The following is an 18,438-nucleotide window of genomic DNA, read 5'->3' on the forward strand; positions in this document are numbered from 1 at the left end:
TATATATATAATAAGTTGACTGAAGTGCCAATCAGGAAAGAAGAGAAGCCAAAAGAATAAACCAAAACTGAAGTTTAAATGGTTGTACTGTTCTATATTTGGTGCGTCTAGAATCGTTGGGGCCTCAGATGTTTTACTGATATGTATTACATCACGTGCATCCGAGTTTACTGAAAGAACGCACGAGTATTGATGACATGCGGCAGGTTATCAGTCTTTCTTCTTCATTTCTGGCACACACACACACACACACACACACACACACACACACACACACACACACACACACACACAATCACAGTAATCTTCTTCAAAATGCCAATAAAGATATGAAAGAAGATACGATAATTTTTTTATTTATTTTATTTTTTTTCATAACGTATCCAATAAAGTCATCGTGCGAGGTCCTTCTGAGGGCAGCAGCGTAGGTCCTTCCTCACTCACCCTCCCTTTCACCTTCTCATCCTCCCTCACTCACCGTTATTTTCCTCCCCCACTTTTTTGTTTTCCCTCACCCTTTCTCACTGTCTTTCCTCACCCTTCTTGCCCTCCCTCATCCTTCTTTTTCTTCCTTACATTTTACTGTTTTCCTTCACCCCTCCTGCCCTCCTTCACTCTTCCTTCCCTCCCCTCACCCTTCCCTTCCTTCCATCTCTTCAGCATGTTCAATACTTTTCCCTTCAGAGTTTTTTTTTTTTTTTTACTTACTCCACCACCCACTTCAGTTCCTCCTCCTCCTCTTCCTACTCCTCCAGCCTCCTATAACCATGACGTCAAACACTTTCTAGGCACCAGCTCCAGTCTGGCGTCTTGTTTGGCGCAGCTCTCGTCATGAGGGGAAAGGCAAGGTGACACTCCCAAGACAAGAGCTGAGCCTGGGGTGGTCAGTCTGTAAGTCAGGAAAAATAAGCCAAGTGGAGCGTAATATTCGTTAGTGTCTGTGAGCGTGGGAGGAGATGACTCGCTACTTCTAACACCTCTCAGCTTGTGAAAGTCTTAATCCCTTCACTAATACACAAATTTTCTTCTTTAATGCCTACGTGTTTTTTAGACATTATTTTTTGTGCTATGCTGTCGTCAGTATTTCTGCAGCGTAAAAAGACAATTTCTACTTTCCTTCTTTTCTCTCCTGTATCTCTCTGCAAACAGGTTTTTTAGCCCTGGAAAGGATGAGGAAGAATGACCGTAGCAGTGGAAGGGTTAAGGTGTAAGCTGGCTGTAAAATGGTCACTGTGCTGGAAGACCCGACAGTTGTCATAGGTGAGGCGGTTGTTACACACAGCGCCTGCACTCAATGGAAATTACATGGTGGAATTATATGAAGAGATAAAGATGCGATGTGAAAGGCTGATGTGAAGGACGCGTTGTGATTGCATCTCGTCAGTGGAAAGTATCAGTGGTTAATTAGTGTGTTGTTAATATCCCTAAACAGGTAATTGACGTGCGCTCAAGGAAGTATCAGTGGTTAATTAATATATTGCTAGGCGCTCCGAACCTGCTGATGGGTGAACGTGTGGTGAAGGAAGTATTAGTGGTTAGTTAATATGATGTTAGGAACTGTGAATCAAATACCCCAACCAAGAGTCCTTTGATAGGAAGCACCGTCCTCACCTTAACAGACTAAAGAAATCGGAGAAGAAAGTGGCCGTTCTAAACCAAGTGATTGGCGAATGCGTGGTGAAGGGAAGGTGGCTCCAATTGCCAACACTAAGTAAAAGATGAAATTGCAACATGAACGGTTTTTATGAATGGTGATGAGTCGTGAACAGCAGTGCAAGTCACTCACCTGCTGTCCTGCGAGGCGGTCAGCAGAGGAAGCGCTAGCAGGACCGTCCACCGAAACATCTTGTCCTCTTCCTCTTCTTTTGGTACTGTTCTTTCTTTTCTTTGCTTCCCTTTCTTTGTCTCTAGATGTTTATTTATTTGTTGTCTCTCTCTCTTGGGATACTAGTTTTCTTCTTTTCTCTTTCATCACTTATCTTTTCCTTTTTTTCATGTCTTTCTTTGCGTTCTGTTCGACTCTTCCTTCACTGCCCATTCCTCTCATTGACAGTGAGCTTGGTATACGTGCTGCGTCAGTGTGGTGGGAGGCAAGCATGAGAGTAAACATAAATAATGACTCCACTGTCACCCCAACAAGACAGGAGGAAAAGTTACATGAGTTTGGATGATTAAACTTCTTTCGCTGTGGCTGTGACGCTTGCCAGGATTGCATTATCAGTGTGTGTGTGTGTGTGTGTGTGTGTGTGTGTGTGTGTGCGGATAAAAGAACAGTTAGCTTCCCTGAACAGAGGCGGCGGGCAGCGTCGTGGTGTGGGTGGGGAACGCGCCGCCGCTTCCACGCCGCCGGCTTGTCTCGCTGCCTGCAAATGATATACCGGATATCAGATATTGCGAATCTAAGACACTCGAATCTAAGGTAGAAAAATGTCATGTATATCCGGAAGTATTTCGAAACCTTTACTATTTTCGAGTAGTTAATATCTTTGGTAAATGCAATGAATAGATGAAGTATTAAATCAGGGAACGTTGTAACGGGACCATTGCAGCTTTGTTCATGCGCAGTCTGTATTTCTTACGTTCAGCGATACTTCATTCAGTGCGTAGACGTTACTGACGAGAATAGGAAAACAATGACAGGTTCACACACACACACACACACACACCAGGACTGACATGGGCAATTTGCTCGGCAGTGCATATAACGCGACCACGAGACGAACACTTCCTCATGGATGATACCTGACTCGCCCGCCGCTGCCGTATTCCCTGCCACGGGTCACTTTAGGGAGATGAGCCACGCGGGTCACTTTGGGGAGATGAGCCACGCGTGTCAGTTTGGGGAGATGAGCCACGCGGGTCACTTTGGGGAGATGAGCCACGCGGGTCACTTTGGGGAGATGAGCCACGCGGGTCACTTTGGGGAGATGAGCCACGCGTGTCAGTTTGGGGAGATGAGCCACGCGTGTCACTTTGGGGAGATGAGCCACGCGGGTCACTTTGGGGAGATGAGCCACGCGTGTCAGTTTGGGGAGATGAGCCACGCGGGTCACTTTGGGGAGATGAGCCACGCGGGTCACTTTGGGAGATGAGCCACGCGGGTCACTTTGGGGAGATGAGCCACGCGTGTCAGTTTGGGGAGATGAGCCACGCGTGTCACTTTGGGGAGATGAGCCACGCGGGTCACTTTGGGGAGATGAGCCACGCGTGTAACTTTGAGGAGATGAGCCACGCGGGTCACTTTGGAGAGATGAGCCACGCGGGTCACTTTGGAGAGATGAGCCACGCGTGTCACTTTGGGGAGATGAGCCACGCGTGTAACTTTGAGATGAGCCACGCGGGTCACTTTGGAGAGATGAGCCACGCGGGTCACTTTGGGGAGATGAGCCACGCGTGTAACTTTGGGGAGATGAGCCACGCGTGTCACTTTGGGGAGATGAGCCACGCGTGTCACTTTGGGGAGATGAGCCACGCGTGTCACTTTGGGGAGATGAGCCACGAGGGTCAACTTGAGGAGGCGAGTTTTAAAACGAGTCTCGCAGTCAACCTTTCCCAGCGTTCATTGAGAGAGTATTCATTTGAAGGCAAGAGTTGACACTTTCCTCCATGGTATCAACGGCGTGGGGAGGCGTGTATGGGAGGGAGCACCTCATCCTTACCTCTCAGCGCCAGCCAGTTCTCAGCGTGGCGACAGAAAGCGACGCGAGAGCTCGATTCCGCTCTGGCCACGACGAACACACGCGGGCGACTGGCAAGCTGGGAGGCAGACTCATGCGTTATATAACCTCAGTCACATGGGAAACGTCACTCTTGCCACCTTCTTTGGACAGCCTCTCACTCGCCCCTTCCCCCTGAGAGACACATTCGCCTTATCTCTGGCTGATGAATGTACTACGGACATCAATATTCTTTGTCCCTCTGCAAACTTGTAACTCTGATCAACACACCAAGTGAACAGGATACTGAAATTCTGATCAAGAAATTTTTCGGTTGAAAAAAAACCAAAAAAAAAAAAAAAACAGACGCGACAAACAATTCGTATCTCGTCGTTGTCTGCAATTCCTGATGCTGTTTTGGCTCCTGAACCCCCCCCCCCCTCTCTCTCTCTCTCTCTCTCTCTCTCTCTCTCTCTCTCTCTCTCTCTCTCTCTCTCTCTCTCTCTCTCTCTCTCTCTCTCTCTCAAACACACACACACACACTTAAAGGAAATGTTTTACTAGAACTTGATAGTGCCCCTGAAAGTTTTATTGTGACACACACACATAGTTTCAGTGTTAGTGTTGAATATACAACACATAAGTATGCAGCTGTGTCTGGCATTACAGAGGGGGAAAGTTTTAGCAGAAGTAGTGGCACATGACTAAGTAATGGCAGTTATTCATGATGCTGTGACTGAAATGCCAACACAGATGTGGTCTTGCATTAAACACTTTGCCTATCATTTTTATCAATGCCACAATCACTTTTCACACTTATCATCATTAGTAACACCAGTGCCGTTATCATTCTAATCAGCGTTGTCATTGTTACCAGATGACTTGCATGTAGTCAGTGCCCTGTGACACTAGAAATACTGAATTCACTAATGAAATAAATAAAAGTTACTATAGGTAGTGAATCATGTGAACATGTGTGTGTATTTCTAAGATAATATTCACCACATAATAATTACTGGAACAAATTAACACAGCGCCAGCCTCTTCCCAGCTGCCTTGCTGATCTGCTATGATGGGTAGGTTATTTTCTCTTCCTGCGCCTGCTATTGATTCTGTAAGACTTTCCTTATCATACATAATTATTCAGAGTATGTAGGACGTATTCAAGGTGATATTGTCATGGTTTCATTGCTTGTAGTAGCACATATAAGGAAACAAATTTGTGTCTGTCTTTCCCTCCGTTATGGCAACTCTGTAGACATCCCGCATCAGGCCATTGTTGGAATTTGGGTCCACAGTCTGGAACACACGGTGCCACTGAAACTTCTTCAATCTCTGCAACGAAAGTGGAGAAAAGAAATGAGCGGTCTATCCAAATTACGTTATGCCAACCACTTCAAACTCCCAACTAGTACTCCGTGCAGGGAAGGCTCATTACTGCCGATCTTATCAAATACTGCAAGATTTTTCACCACTCGGCAATACTAGCACATGAACCCTTAACAGTGTCTCCATTAACTCACACCAGAGGTCGCCAATTCCAAAGTGACAAGCCCCAATCCCCGCGTATCGGTAGAGACCAGACGTAAGTTTTAATCTAAGCTACATAGATCTCTGGAAAGCCCTGCCTCATAGTGCTGTTGCAACTGACTCCACTGCACCATTTAAAACTCCTTACACTCTCGCTGAAGCCTCTTTGATTACAATGAGCAACACTACCACTGCATTTTCCAGAGTAGTCAATTTTGCTTAAGGGACACTCCTCAGCCCTCAGGTGTGGGTGTCTTCTAAGGGGTCCTGGGAGCTTGGGGAAGGGTTTGGGGGGTCTTATTAGGTGTCTTGAAGGGGCTTCGGTGAGGAAGTTAAGTCATAGAGATCTGAGGAGAGGAATTGTTTATCTTTCTGTGGGTCTGGGAGGATCTGGGGGTCCTGTGTGGGTGTGTATATACTTAGTAATGGTGAGTGTTTAATTAATAAGTTTGTTTCTCTTTTTTAAGGCTCAGAGGATTCCCAACAATACCAATTATCAGATACCGACAAGAATGGACAGTCACCTTGCTATGTCCAACAGGTGTGTGTGTGTGTGTGTGTGTGTGTGTGTGTGTGTGTGTGTGTGTGTGTGTGTGTGTGTGTGTGTGTGTGTGTGTGTGTGTGTGTGTGTGTGTGTGTGTGTGTGTGTGTGTGTGTGTGTGTGTGTGTGTGTGTGTGTGTGTGTGTGTGTGTGTGTGTGTGTGTGTGTGTGTGTTTTCCTCTTCCAGAATCCTTCTAGTCTTTACTCTTACTGCATCTAAATGACAGCCTGGTTCTGGTATTGCTATTGCCCCAAATTCACATTTTACTGAGCTGTTTGGGCAGTGTGAATGAAGTGTCCTGCAGTGTGTTCTTCAAAACAAACAGGAGGGGAGTGAGCATGAGATATTTTCAGGGAAAGTGAATACAAGTCCTTCTTTTGGTATGAAGAACAAAAAGCCTTGGCATTATGTTTGTGTGGCCTTGTACCTATCATGGACTGTGCACTGGGTTGTATCTGTCAAGCAGGCTTTGAAACAGGAGTGTATAGTACCTCGTGTGCTGTAACGATGTAGTCTTTGTAGAAGTATATTGTGGTTGACAGCATGAAGGGCTTTGGGGAAGTCAACAAAGATTGGTTATGCTGATAATTTGTCACCAACAGATTATTAAAGGTGGATGGAAAATTGATTTAGAGCATGATGAACCCATACTGAGATAGGGTTAAGAGAGGAAGAAATTGGTTCTCAAATAGAGTGGTAGATGAGTGGAACGGACTCAGTAATCACGTTGTTAGTGCTGGGACATTAGGGAGCTTTAAGAGAAGATCAGACTGGGTTTATGGATGGAGATGATAGGTAGAAATAGGTGGTTATATTTTATACAGGGACTGCCTGGTCGCTTCTTGCAGCTTCCCTTATTTCTTATGTTCCTATGTTATGTTCTTATGTTCTGAGAGTCACTTGACATTTTGTTTTATTTTTGTAGGCTCCATCTACACTGGCTAGTAAATATTGATTACCTGGAGCTGTGCGGGTAATGGCCTCACACAGTCCACACTAACATTGCTCAAAGCTTCTTCTGTGGCAGAAATGGGCTGCAGTGGAGACACTTGACAGGTTTCCACATACTTGATGTGAAGGGCAAGGTGGACGTCAGTTTACATTGTCCATCTTGGCCTTCACATCAAGTATGTGGAAACCTGTCAAGCCTCTCCACTTTTTTTGTCTTTTTGATGTTTTGGTGTGTGCACCCTTCCTTTCCCCTACTCCTCAATACTCCCTTCCCACCCTGTGTCATGTGTATATATTTAAATATTTATATTCATTTGTGGCATTCTTCATGTGTTTTTGGAGTGTTTTGGGGTGTTTGGGTGTGTTTTGGATGAGTTTTGGAGTGTTTTGGGTGTCTTTTGGGGTGTTTGGGTCAGTTTTGGATGTGTTTTGGTGTGTTTTGGGGTGTTTGGGTCAGTTTTGGGTGTGTTTTGGGGTGTTTTGGAGTGTTTTGGTGTGTTTTGGGGTGTTTTGGTCAGTTTTGGGTGTGTTTTGGGTGTGTTTTTGTCAGTTTTGAGTGTGTTTTGGAGTGTTTTGGTCAGTTTTGATGAGTTTGGGTGTGTTTTGGGGTATTTTAAGTGTTTTTTTGGGTATTTTAAAGGAGTTTGGGTGTGTTTTGGGTGGCTAGGGATGTGCTGCGGGTGGATAAGGCTGTTTCTGGGTGTTTAAGTGGGTGTGGATGCGTTTTGGGGTGTAGAGAGATAGACGTGATGTGTGCAAGGTGTCTCAGTCCCTGGATGGGTGTAGCAGTGTGTGGTGGTGCTGTCTGTGTCTCGTGGTGTGGGAGTGCATGTAAAGGAACAGATAATTTAAGACAGTTTATCATATTTAATTATTTTGTTTATTAATTTATTTACTATTATCATTATTTTTTATTGTTTTTAAAGGGGGGTTAATTTTTACGTTCATCTTTTGTGTTCGGGAGTGGTTAGTGGTGCTATTGACAAAAAAAAAGAAAAACAGGGAGATCGTTTTATTTTTTAGTGTGGAAATTGTTGCAGTTTGTCAGGTGTTGATTGGTGTTGAGAGTCGCAGGTCCCGTCTCGCCCTCTGTCATAAAATAAACAATAAAGGGTTGATTTTCGCTGATAGTTTATTTCCTCTTAACGTAAACATGTAATGATATAGTTTTGTCTTTGTCTCCTGATGGTATGGCACTTTTGGCTAATATTTAACTAATTATATTCATGTCATTATCTGAATAACTAATAACAATTCACTATCCTGCATGTACTGTCAAGTCTATCGAAACATCAGCACGTCAATAAATACATAAATACATAATAATATATAATACAGAACAAATTATGAACGAAAAGAAAAAAAAATGATAAATGAAATGCGGTGATAATATACATAGCGTGGTGCAGAGCGTACGATAATGTAGTGCAGAGCGTACGATAATGTGGTGCAGAGCGTACGGTAATGTGGTGCAGAGCGTACGATAATGTGGTGCAGAGCGTACGGTAATGTGGTGCAGAGCGTACGATAATGTGGTGCAGAGCGTATGATAATGTGGTGCAGAGCGTACGTTAATCTGTGGTAGACCCAAGCTGTATAGATTAATTTAAAGAGTCTATCTGAATTCTTCCATGACAATTAAACATTTGGTAATAACACACAATCTTTTTCAATGACTTCACACAAGGTCATACAATAGATGAAGAATTGTCAATGTAAACACCGCAGGGCTCATTTCAAATTTGGCGGTTGTGTGTTTAACTTGAGTGGCGTTGAAGCAAGGTGTAGAAGGTTTAGGAGGATAAAAAGAGTGAGGAATGTACGCCTCCATGCCAGACACTATCACCTCTGTTATGCGCTCAGCACACAAAGACGGCTCTCTGACACGGAAGCAGTAGTCATTCCAAGGAAAACCACCAAAATACCTCCTCAAAACACACCAAAACACCTTCAAAACACACCAAAACACCTTCACAACACACCAAAACACACCAAAACACCCTCAAAACACACCAAAACACACCAAAAACACCTTCAAAACACACCAAAACACACCAAAACACCTTCAAAACACACCAAAACACACCAAAACACCTTCAAAACACACCAACACACACCAAAACACCCTCAAAACACCTTCAAAACACACCAAAACACACCAAAACACCTTCAAAAACACACCAACACACACCAAAACACCCTCAAAACACCTTCAAAACACACCAAAACACACCAAAACACCTTCAAAACACACCAAAACACCTTCAAAACACACCAAAACACCTTCAAAACACACCAAAACACACCAAAACACCTTCAAAACACACCAAAACACACCAAAACACCTTCAAAACACACCAAAACACACCAAAACACCCCAAAACACACCAAAACACCCTCAAAACACACCAAAACACACCAAAACACCTTCAAAACACACCAAAACACACCAAAACACCAATCGCCAATAAATAATTATAGTCGATTCATATAACAGTAAATGTTAACACTCGCAAAACTATCATAAATTATTAATAGCAAGATCAATTCAATTTCTCTTTAGTTTGCGTTAAAATATTTTGTTTTCTCTAGTACTTCAATTTTCAAGATGGCCGCCGCCCACTCCTTGGAAATCATAGGGTCGAAAGTCTTCCAAACATGCATATTAATAGCGACCATATTGTCTTTACATATATAAAGTATTTTTTTCCTCTTTTCTTTAACTTTCTTGCACTAAAAACTGATAATTAATAGTACAAAACAACACAAAATAATTGATAAAATAGAAGAGACTCTTACACTGTCCTAAAAACTGTCTAAAATAGTAATGGAAGATTAATTCAATTATTTTTTTAGTTTACGTTAAAATTCTGCGTTTTCTCTAATGCAAGACAGCCGCAGTTCTCTTTTATCTCCCTTGTTTACAAACAGTAGGGTCGAAAATCTTACAAATTTACGTGTTTATATAGACCTTATTGACATTACAGGGATTGCTAGAGAGAGAGAGAGAGAGAGAGAGAGAGAGAGAGAGAGAGAGAGAGAGAGAGAGAGAGAGAGAGAGAGAGAGAGAGAGAGAGAGAGAGAGAGAGATAACGAAAAGAAGAGAAGGAAGAGGAGGAAGAGGAGAAGGAAGAAGAAAAATAAGAGGAAGAAGAGGAAGAAAAGAGGAGAAAGAGGAGGAGGAGAAGGAGGAGGAACAAACAACAATAACCTCCTCTTCCTCCTCCGCCTCCTTCTCTTCCTCCTGCTCCTCCTCTTCTTCCTCCTCCTCTTTCTCCTCCTCTTTTCTTCCTCTTCTTCCTCTTATTTTTCTTTCTCCCTTTCTCTACTACTACTACTACTACTACTACTACTACTACTACTACTACTACTACTACTAGTACTAAATTTATATGTGGTGTATACCTCTCACCTAACTCCTCTGACTATAAGAAATTGTTTGACTACTTAACTTCCAAAGTGGAGCACATTCTGACCCTCTTCCCTTCTTGGAGACTTCACTGTTCACCACCAGCTTTGGCTTTCCTCTCCCTTCACTGACCATCCTGGTGAACTAGCCTACACCTTTGCTATCCTCCATCACCTAGAGCAATTGGTGCAACACCCTACTCGTATTCCTGACCGTCTTGGAGATACGCCCAACATTCTTGACCTTTTCCTGACCTCTAATCCTTCTGCTTATGCTGTCACCCTTTCTTCTCCGTTGGGCTCCTCCGATCATAATCTCATATCTTTATCTTGTTCTATCGTTCCAGTCCCTCCTCAGGATCCCCCTAAGCGAAGGTGCCTCTGGCGTGTGTTTTGGTGTGTTTTGAAGGTGTTTTGGTGTGTTTTGGTGTGTTTTGAAGGTGTTTTGGTGTGTTTTGGTGTGTTTTGAGGGTGTTTTGGTGTGTTTTGGTGTGTTTTGAAGGTGTTTTGGTGTGTTTTGAAGGTGTTTTGGTGTGGTTTGGTGTGTTTTGAAGGTGTTTTGGTGTGTTTTGAAGGTGTTTTGGTGTGTTTTGAAGGTGTTTTGAGGGTGTTTTGGTGTGTGTTGGTGTGTTTTGAAGGTGTTTTGGTGTGTTTTGGTGTGTTTTGAAGGTGTTTTGGTGTGTTTTGGTGTGTATTAAAGGTGTTTTTGGTGTGTTTTGGTGTGTTTTGAGGGTGTTTTGGTGTGTTTTGGTGTGTTGTGAAGGTGTTTTGGTGTGTTTTGAAGGTGTTTTGGTGTGTTTTGAGGAGGTATTTTGGTGGTTTTCCTTGGAATGACTACTGCTTCCGTGTCAGAGAGCCGTCTTTGTGTGCTGAGCGCATAACAGAGGTGATAGTGTCTGGCATGGAGGCGTACATTCCTCACTCTTTTTATCCTCCTAAACCTTCTACACCTTGCTTCAACGCCACTCAAGTTAAACACACAACCGCCAAATTTGAAATGAGCCCTGCGGTGTTTACATTGACAATTCTTCATCTATTGTATGACCTTGTGTGAAGTCATTGAAAAAGATTGTGTGTTATTACCAAATGTTTAATTGTCATGGAAGAATTCAGATAGACTCTTTAAATTAATCTATACAGCTTGGGTCTACCACAGATTAACGTACGCTCTGCACCACATTATCATACGCTCTGCACCACATTATCGTACGCTCTGCACCACATTACCGTACGCTCTGCACCACATTATCGTACGCTCTGCACCACATTATCGTACGCTCTGCACTACATTATCGTACGCTCTGCACCACGCTATGTATATTATCACCGCATTTCATTTATCACTTTTTTTTTTTCGTTCATAATTTGTTCTGTATTATATATTATTATGTATTTATGTATTTATTGACGTGCTGATGTTTCGATAGACTTGACAGTACATGCAGGATAGTGAATTGTTATTAGTTATTCAGATAATGACATGAATATAATTAGTTAAATATTAGCCAAAAGTGCCATACCATCAGGAGACAAAGACAAAACTATATCATTACATGTTTACGTTAAGAGGAAATAAACTATCAGCGAAAATCAACCCTTTATTGTTTATTTTATGACAGAGGGCGAGACGGGACCTGCGACTCTCAACACCAATCAACACCTGACAAACTGCAACAATTTCCACACTAAAAAATAAAACGATCTCCCTGTTTTTCTTTTTTTTTGTCAATAGCACCACTAACCACTCCCGAACACAAAAGATGAACGTAAAAATTAACCCCCCTTTAAAAACAATAAAAAATAATGATAATAGTAAATAAATTAATAAACAAAATAATTAAATATGATAAACTGTCTTAAATTATCTGTTCCTTTACATGCACTCCCACACCACGAGACACAGACAGCACCACCACACACTGCTACACCCATCCAGGGACTGAGACACCTTGCACACATCACGTCTATCTCTCTACACCCCAAAACGCATCCACACCCACTTAAACACCCAGAAACAGCCTTATCCACCCGCAGCACATCCCTAGCCACCCAAGACACACCCAAACTCCTTTAAAATACCCAAAAAAACACTTAAAATACCCCAAAACACACCCAAACTCATCAAAACTGACCAAAACACTCCAAAACACACTCAAAACTGACAAAAACACACCCAAAACACACCCAAAACTGACCAAAACACCCCAAAACACACCAAAACACTCCAAAACACCCCAAAACACACCCAAAACTGACCCAAACACCCCAAAACACCCCAAAACACACCCAAAACTGACCCAAACACCCCAAAAGACACCCAAAACACCCCAAAACTCATCCAAAACACACCCAAACACCCCAAAACACTCCAAAAACACATGAAGAATGCCACAAATGAATATAAATATTTAAATATATACACATGACACAGGGTGGGAAGGGAGTATTGAGGAGTAGGGGAAAGGAAGGGTGCAACAAGAAGCAGGGAGAGACAGGGTGTAATAAGATGAGACAAACAGCTAGACAGGGAAATTAGACAGGGTTTATTGAGGTGAAGGAGAAATAGGGATAGTTTAATGAGATGCAGGGGTGATACAGGGTGTATTAAGGTCCAGGGGCAGACAGGAAGGGTGTACTAAAGTGTATGAAGACAGGAAGGGTGTATTGAGGTGTGGGACAGACAGACAGACAGACAGACAGAGAGGGAGAGATTAAAAGAGAAAATTTGAGATAGACAAAGGATATGAGAGAGAGAAGGAGAGAGAGAGAGAGAGAAAGAGAGAGAGAGAGAGAGAGAGAGAGAGAGAGAGAGAGAGAGAGAGAGAGAGAGAGAGAGAGAGAGAGAGAGAGAGAGAGAGAGAGAGAGAGTACTAATCATCTCAATCATTCAATAAATTCCTAATATATGTATAGATTTGTGTATACTAGTCTTACCTAATGTGTGTATAGATTTCCAAGCATATACCAGCATCTCTTATGAGTTTGTGTGTTTATATCAGACTTAGCAAAGATTTGGACGTGTCTCTAAATATATACTAGTGTTTGTATACAAGTTTGTGTGTATACTAGACTTATTAAGGGTTTGTGTGTGTTTCTAAGAGTATACAAACCATAGCAAGTGTTTATATATGTCTCTATGTGTAAACCAGTGTTTGTGTATGTATACCAGCATTACATAGTGTTTGTAATGGTTTAAGAGTACACTAGTCTTTTTTAATTGTTACCTTCTCACTATACCAGCCCTCCAGATACACCTGAGGCACACAGCGTCACCCCAGTACAGCCCCAAGTTGGTCTGGCTAGCCCCAATGACGATGAAAGCAGGAAACATCATTATCACCTGCTGTGGTTGATGATGGTGGCTTCTACACACACACACACACACACACACACACACACACACACACATACATACACACTGAACATTACCTATTCACTTGAGCACTTACTTGGTCATCGTCTGAGTTTTGTAGATCGTGATTGACAGAGACAGAGAGAGAGAGAGAGAGAGAGAGAGAGAGAGAGAGAGAGAGAGAGAGAGAGAGAGAGAGAGAGAGAGAGAGAGAGAGAGAGAGAGAGAGAGAGAGAGAGAGAGAGAGAGAGAGAGAGAGAGAGAGAGAGAGTACTAGTCATCTCTATCATTGAACATAAATTCCTAATATATGTATAGGTTTGTGTATACTAACCTTACTTAATGTGTATAGATTTCTGAGCATATACCAGCATCTCTTATGAGTTTATGTGTGTATATCAGATTTAGCAAGTGTATGGATGCGTCTCTAAGTGTATCCCAGTGTTTGTATACAAGTTTGTGTGTGTATACCAGACTTAGTAAGCGTGTGTGTGTTTCTAAGAATATACAACCAATAGCAAGTGTTTGTATATGTCTCTAAGTGTATACCTGTCTTAATTGTCTGTTTGTGCGTGTATACCAGCATTACATAGTGTTTGTAATGGTTTGTGTGTATACTAGTCTTTTTTAATTGTTACCAACTATCCCAGCCCCTCCAGACCCACCTGAGGCATACAGCGTCACCCCAGAGTACAGCCCCAGGTTGGTCTGGCTAGCCCCGATGACGATGAAAGCAGGAACCATCATTATCACCTGCTGTGGTTGATCATGATGGCTTCTACACACACACACACACACACACACACACACACACACACACACACACACACACACACACACACACCTCAGACAGCAATTCCTGGAAGAACAGAGGACAGAACAGCATGCCAGCCACAGCAAGAGCGAGTGCGTGAACAGCCGCAGCCACCAACCGGCCAGTACTTCCCTAGCAGAAGAACGTGGCCCCCAGAGTCGACCCAGTGGTGAAGTCTGTGCTCAATATCCTTTATCATGACTCTCTCTCTCTCTCTCTCTCTCTCTCTCTCTCTCTCTCTTCTCCTCTCTCTCTCATCCACCATTAGCCAGTCTCCCTCTCCCTCTCTCGCCATTGGTCAGTGGCCTGTACAGCAGACACCCAGTTGTCATGGTGAAGGGATTTCTCTCCAAGTACTGTACCTCCATCACTCCCTCCAGGCTCCTCCCACTTTCCTCCAGTCACTATGTAAGCTTGATGATCAGCAGCTGTCCCTCTATACCACAAGCTTCACTCTGGGCAGCTCTCTGGAGGCCTCCGAACCTGTGGGTGTGAGGTTAGGTTAGGTTAAGTTAGGTTAAGTTAGGTTAGGCTAGGTTAGGTTAGGTTGGTTAGGTTAGGCCTGTGGATGGTGTGTGGAGGAGGACAGGACAAGGAGACCAGTGGGAAGGCTGTGGAAGGCCTGTGAATTTCAAGGTAATGCAACACCTCACACCAACAACACCAGAACAATGCCTCACCTAGCCACCCGCAGCCACATCACAGTCTCTCCCCCTCGTAGGTGATGGCAGCAGTGGTGGTGGTGGTGGTGGTGTTGCAAGGAGGAGGCAAGGCACCCATGACTGGAAAAGGAGAGGTGAGTGCCTTGAGGCTGCAGGACGGGGTGTGCAGCTGTGTGGGAGACAAGAGGGTGGGTGAGAGGGAGTGGGCACATGGGAGAGAGTGAGTGTGTTCTATGGCAAGTTCTATATATAGGATTTCAAGGGTGTTTTTGTATATGATAGGGAAAATATTAATACATACATACATACATACATACATACATTTTCATCTCCCAAGCACCCCTCTTCTCTCCTCCTCTTCCCCTGTTTCATGCAAATAGGTCAACACACACACACACACACACACATTGATAGAGGGATAGATATTAGCACAGCATGATTTAAACAACTAATATAACTATCAAACACACACACACACACACACACAAACTTCTCCACAAATCTGAAGGCACTGTGGTTTCCAAGCCGTCAAAGTGAATGAGTGTGCTGAGGGAATAATATTGCACCACTGCCAGCATGAACTTGTCACTACAGCTGTCATGCGCCTCACACGCCTCCTGTCACCCGCTCATGCCAGCTGCCAATGCAGAACGCACCCTCCACCACTCAATGTTTGGGGCGATAGTTCTTTGTTAATGGAAGATAATTAGATTTTCTCTCATATCAAGTTGAATTGGTTTAGCTGACACTCTCTCTCTCTCTCTCTCTCTCTCTCTCTCTCTCTCTCTCTCTCTCTCTCTCTCTCTCTCTCTCTCTTTCACGATTGATTCCAAAGGCCACAAAGATGATTAGAAGAGGTTTTCGTGAGTGTTTCTCCTGTTAGTAATGTAGGAATGTTGTTAATTTGTCACTAAAACAATAAAAAACATCCTTAAAAATCTGTGCCACTTCAAATAGAGCCTTTTTAAAGCGTGTTTCTCCCATCAGTAGAGTAAAAATGTAGTTATTTATTTATATTTTATATATAACACACACACACACACACACATACACACAAACACAGGTGGTCTGGCAGGGAAGTGTTATGAGAGATGTACAAACGCATAGCAAGGCAAGGCACACAGCTTTCACACCCACCTCACACTCACTCACAACACTCTTTCAACACCTTAACCTTTGTTGGGGAAGAGAAGCACTACTGCCTTAACCTTACAAATACACTTATTATAGCTTATCTCTTACATGTACCAAGACAAGGCACACAGCTTTCACACTCACCTCACACTCACAACACTCTTTCAACACCTTAACCTTTGTTGGGGAAGAGAAGCACTACTGCCTTAACCTTACAAATACACTTATTATAGCTTATCTCTTACATATACGAAGATAAAGCACACAACTTTCACCGTTACTCTCACCCACAACAATCTTTCAATGCATTAATCCTTGTTGGGAAAGAGAACCACTAAAATATTATCTCCTACAAATATATTTAAACACTCACTCAGCACACAACACGTCAGCCCTTGATGGAGACAAGAAGCACTCCTACCCAACCTTACAAAACCACTAATTAAAATCTTATCTCCTACATATACCAAAACAAAAACACAATTTTCACCCTCACTCACTCAACACACAACACCTTAGCCCTTGATTGAGATGAGAAGCACTCCTACCCAACCTTACAAAACCACTAATTAAAATCTTATCTCCTACATATACCAAAACACACAATTTTCACCCTCATTCACTCAGCACACAACACGTCAGCCATTGATGAAGACGAACAGCACTCCTACCCAACCTTACAAAACCACTAATTAAAATCTTATCTCTACTTCATTTACCCATCCATACACCAACCTTGTAACTCCACACAAGACAAGACACCACAGTCATCCACATCTATCTATGCCACACTGACTCCTGAAGTTGGTGGAGCACAGGGTGGAGCAAAGGGCATCAGCTCCACACTCTGGGATGCCTGTGGGGGACTTCATACGAGACAAGCGAGTACCTCTTCCGCATTCAGGGTCCCCTCCACCCTCTCGCACAGTACCTGAGGGCATGAGGGGGTGGTGAGAGGGTACAAGGGTGTGAGGGAGGAGGGAAGGGATGAAATGTGGTGAAAAACAGAGAACGCAGATGAAAAGGAAAATTGAAGTAGAGAAGAGGGAAAGGAAGAAAAGGGAAGAGATGAAAAGACAAAGAAGGAGAAAAGAAGGAAAATAGAATTATAAACACAATTTTTGACATCACATCTAAAAATCTCTCTCTCTCTCTCTCTCTCTCTCTCTTTAGTGCTCCTTCAAAAATTCTCTCTCTCTCTTTAGCTCCTTCAAAAATTCTCTCTCTCTCTTTAGTGCTCCTTCAAAAATTCTCTCTCTCTCTTTAGCTCCTTCAAAAATTCTCTCTCTCTCTTTAGTGCTCCTTCAAAAATTCTCTCTCTCTCTTTAGCTCCTTCAAAAATTCTCTCTCCCTCTTTAGCTCCTTCAAAAATTCTCTCTCTCTCTTTAGTGCTCCTTCAAAAATTCTCTCTCTCTCTTTAGTGCTCCTTCAAAAATCTCTCTCTCTCTCTCTCTTTACATCATTCCTTCAAAAAAATACACTTGGTAAGAGGCTTTCACAAATATTCATGTATCACCTGGTGTCAAGGTACTGGTCACCACAGCCAATGAACACCAGTACAGAACACACAGCACCAGCAAGTCACACACCTCCAGGGACGCCCCACTGATCACATCCAGGGGGTTTATCACATTGCCCCAGGACTTGGACGTCTTGTGGCCACCACCATCACCCAGGAGGCCATGCAGCAGCACAGTCTGGGGAGGGAGGGTCATATAACACAGGTGATATAACACAGGCAATACTGGTAACAATTAATATCACGTTACATAAGAGGAAGGAGAGGTAACAAGCAGGCAGTCAATTCTTTCAATCTATCGCCATCTATAAACATTATTAGCCTTCTGAAATCTGCATATTTTTATCAAACGATTAGTAATGCTAGAGTTTACAGTATTAACAGATATTTTAATTATATACCAGTGAATATATGGACTAATTACACATCTACAATTAGTTACCGGAGTTTGTGATAATACATAAGACAAAGGAACAAAAACAAGATTAATAACAGAGAACAGAACCAGGAGACCAAGACCCAGACGACCTCACCTCAAAGGAAAGCCTCCCCCATCAAGTCAAGTCCCGGCATGACCACCTGAGCCAGCCAGAAGAGGATGCCGTGACCCGTCTTCAAGGTCGTTGCGTAGAAGCGAGCAAGGTCAGGCATGGTCTCTCCCCTCCCCTGACCCGGCCAGCCCAGCGAGGCAAAGGGAGGGACCAGAGGAGAACCAGGTGTCCAGATCTTCCTCCTGCTGGGTGGACATGGAGGTCAAGGGTGTGCCTGGGGAGGAGGACAGGGTGAAGACGGAAAGTTGCGATTATTAATGTAGCTGTCAAGACTTTTATTCATCTATTGCTACATGAAGTTTATTTTTTTAATGAGGGT

The 18,438-nt window shown here is 43.2% G+C and overlaps 2 protein-coding genes and 1 long non-coding RNA gene across 19 annotated transcripts in view; 1 reads left to right on the forward strand and 2 right to left on the reverse strand.

Moving 5' to 3' along the window:
• LOC135112380 (glycine receptor subunit alpha-2-like) overlaps nt 1-4,082 on the reverse strand; it is a 69,814-nt gene extending 65,732 nt beyond the window's left edge. Inside the window, exons 1-2 of the mRNA XM_064026785.1 lie at nt 3,660-4,082; nt 1,787-2,070 (exon numbers count right to left, since the gene is read on the reverse strand). Coding sequence (XP_063882855.1) covers nt 1,787-1,845 — 59 coding nt within the window. The 5' untranslated portion in view covers nt 1,846-2,070; nt 3,660-4,082. The remainder of the gene's footprint in view (nt 1-1,786; nt 2,071-3,659) is intronic.
• LOC135112385 (uncharacterized) overlaps nt 1-13,699 on the forward strand; it is a 40,906-nt gene extending 27,207 nt beyond the window's left edge. Inside the window, exons 2-3 of the long non-coding RNA XR_010274313.1 lie at nt 5,654-5,727; nt 13,328-13,699. This is a non-coding gene — a long non-coding RNA (uncharacterized LOC135112385). The remainder of the gene's footprint in view (nt 1-5,653; nt 5,728-13,327) is intronic.
• LOC135112384 (valine--tRNA ligase-like) overlaps nt 4,221-18,438 on the reverse strand; it is a 43,976-nt gene continuing 29,758 nt past the window's right edge. For 9 of the 17 annotated variants that reach the window (XR_010274311.1, XR_010274305.1, XR_010274304.1 and 6 more), the window contains 5 exons: nt 18,102-18,333; nt 17,639-17,746; nt 16,785-16,980; nt 14,934-15,084; nt 11,673-14,736 (listed from right to left, as the gene is read on the reverse strand). Coding sequence is in view for 7 of the 17 variants with exons in the window: in XM_064026791.1 (XP_063882861.1) it covers nt 18,212-18,333 (122 nt within the window). In the remaining 10 variants the exon portion in view is untranslated. Of the gene's footprint in view, nt 4,992-7,626; nt 7,769-11,672; nt 14,737-14,933; nt 15,085-16,768; nt 16,981-17,565; nt 17,747-18,101; nt 18,334-18,438 lie in introns of those variants that run through there. The other 8 variants (XR_010274312.1, XR_010274309.1, XM_064026796.1 and 5 more) reach the window with 7 other exon arrangements.

Source organism: Scylla paramamosain, chromosome 23, assembly GCF_035594125.1.
Source record: "Scylla paramamosain isolate STU-SP2022 chromosome 23, ASM3559412v1, whole genome shotgun sequence".
NCBI classification, from domain to species: domain Eukaryota; kingdom Metazoa; phylum Arthropoda; class Malacostraca; order Decapoda; family Portunidae; genus Scylla; species Scylla paramamosain.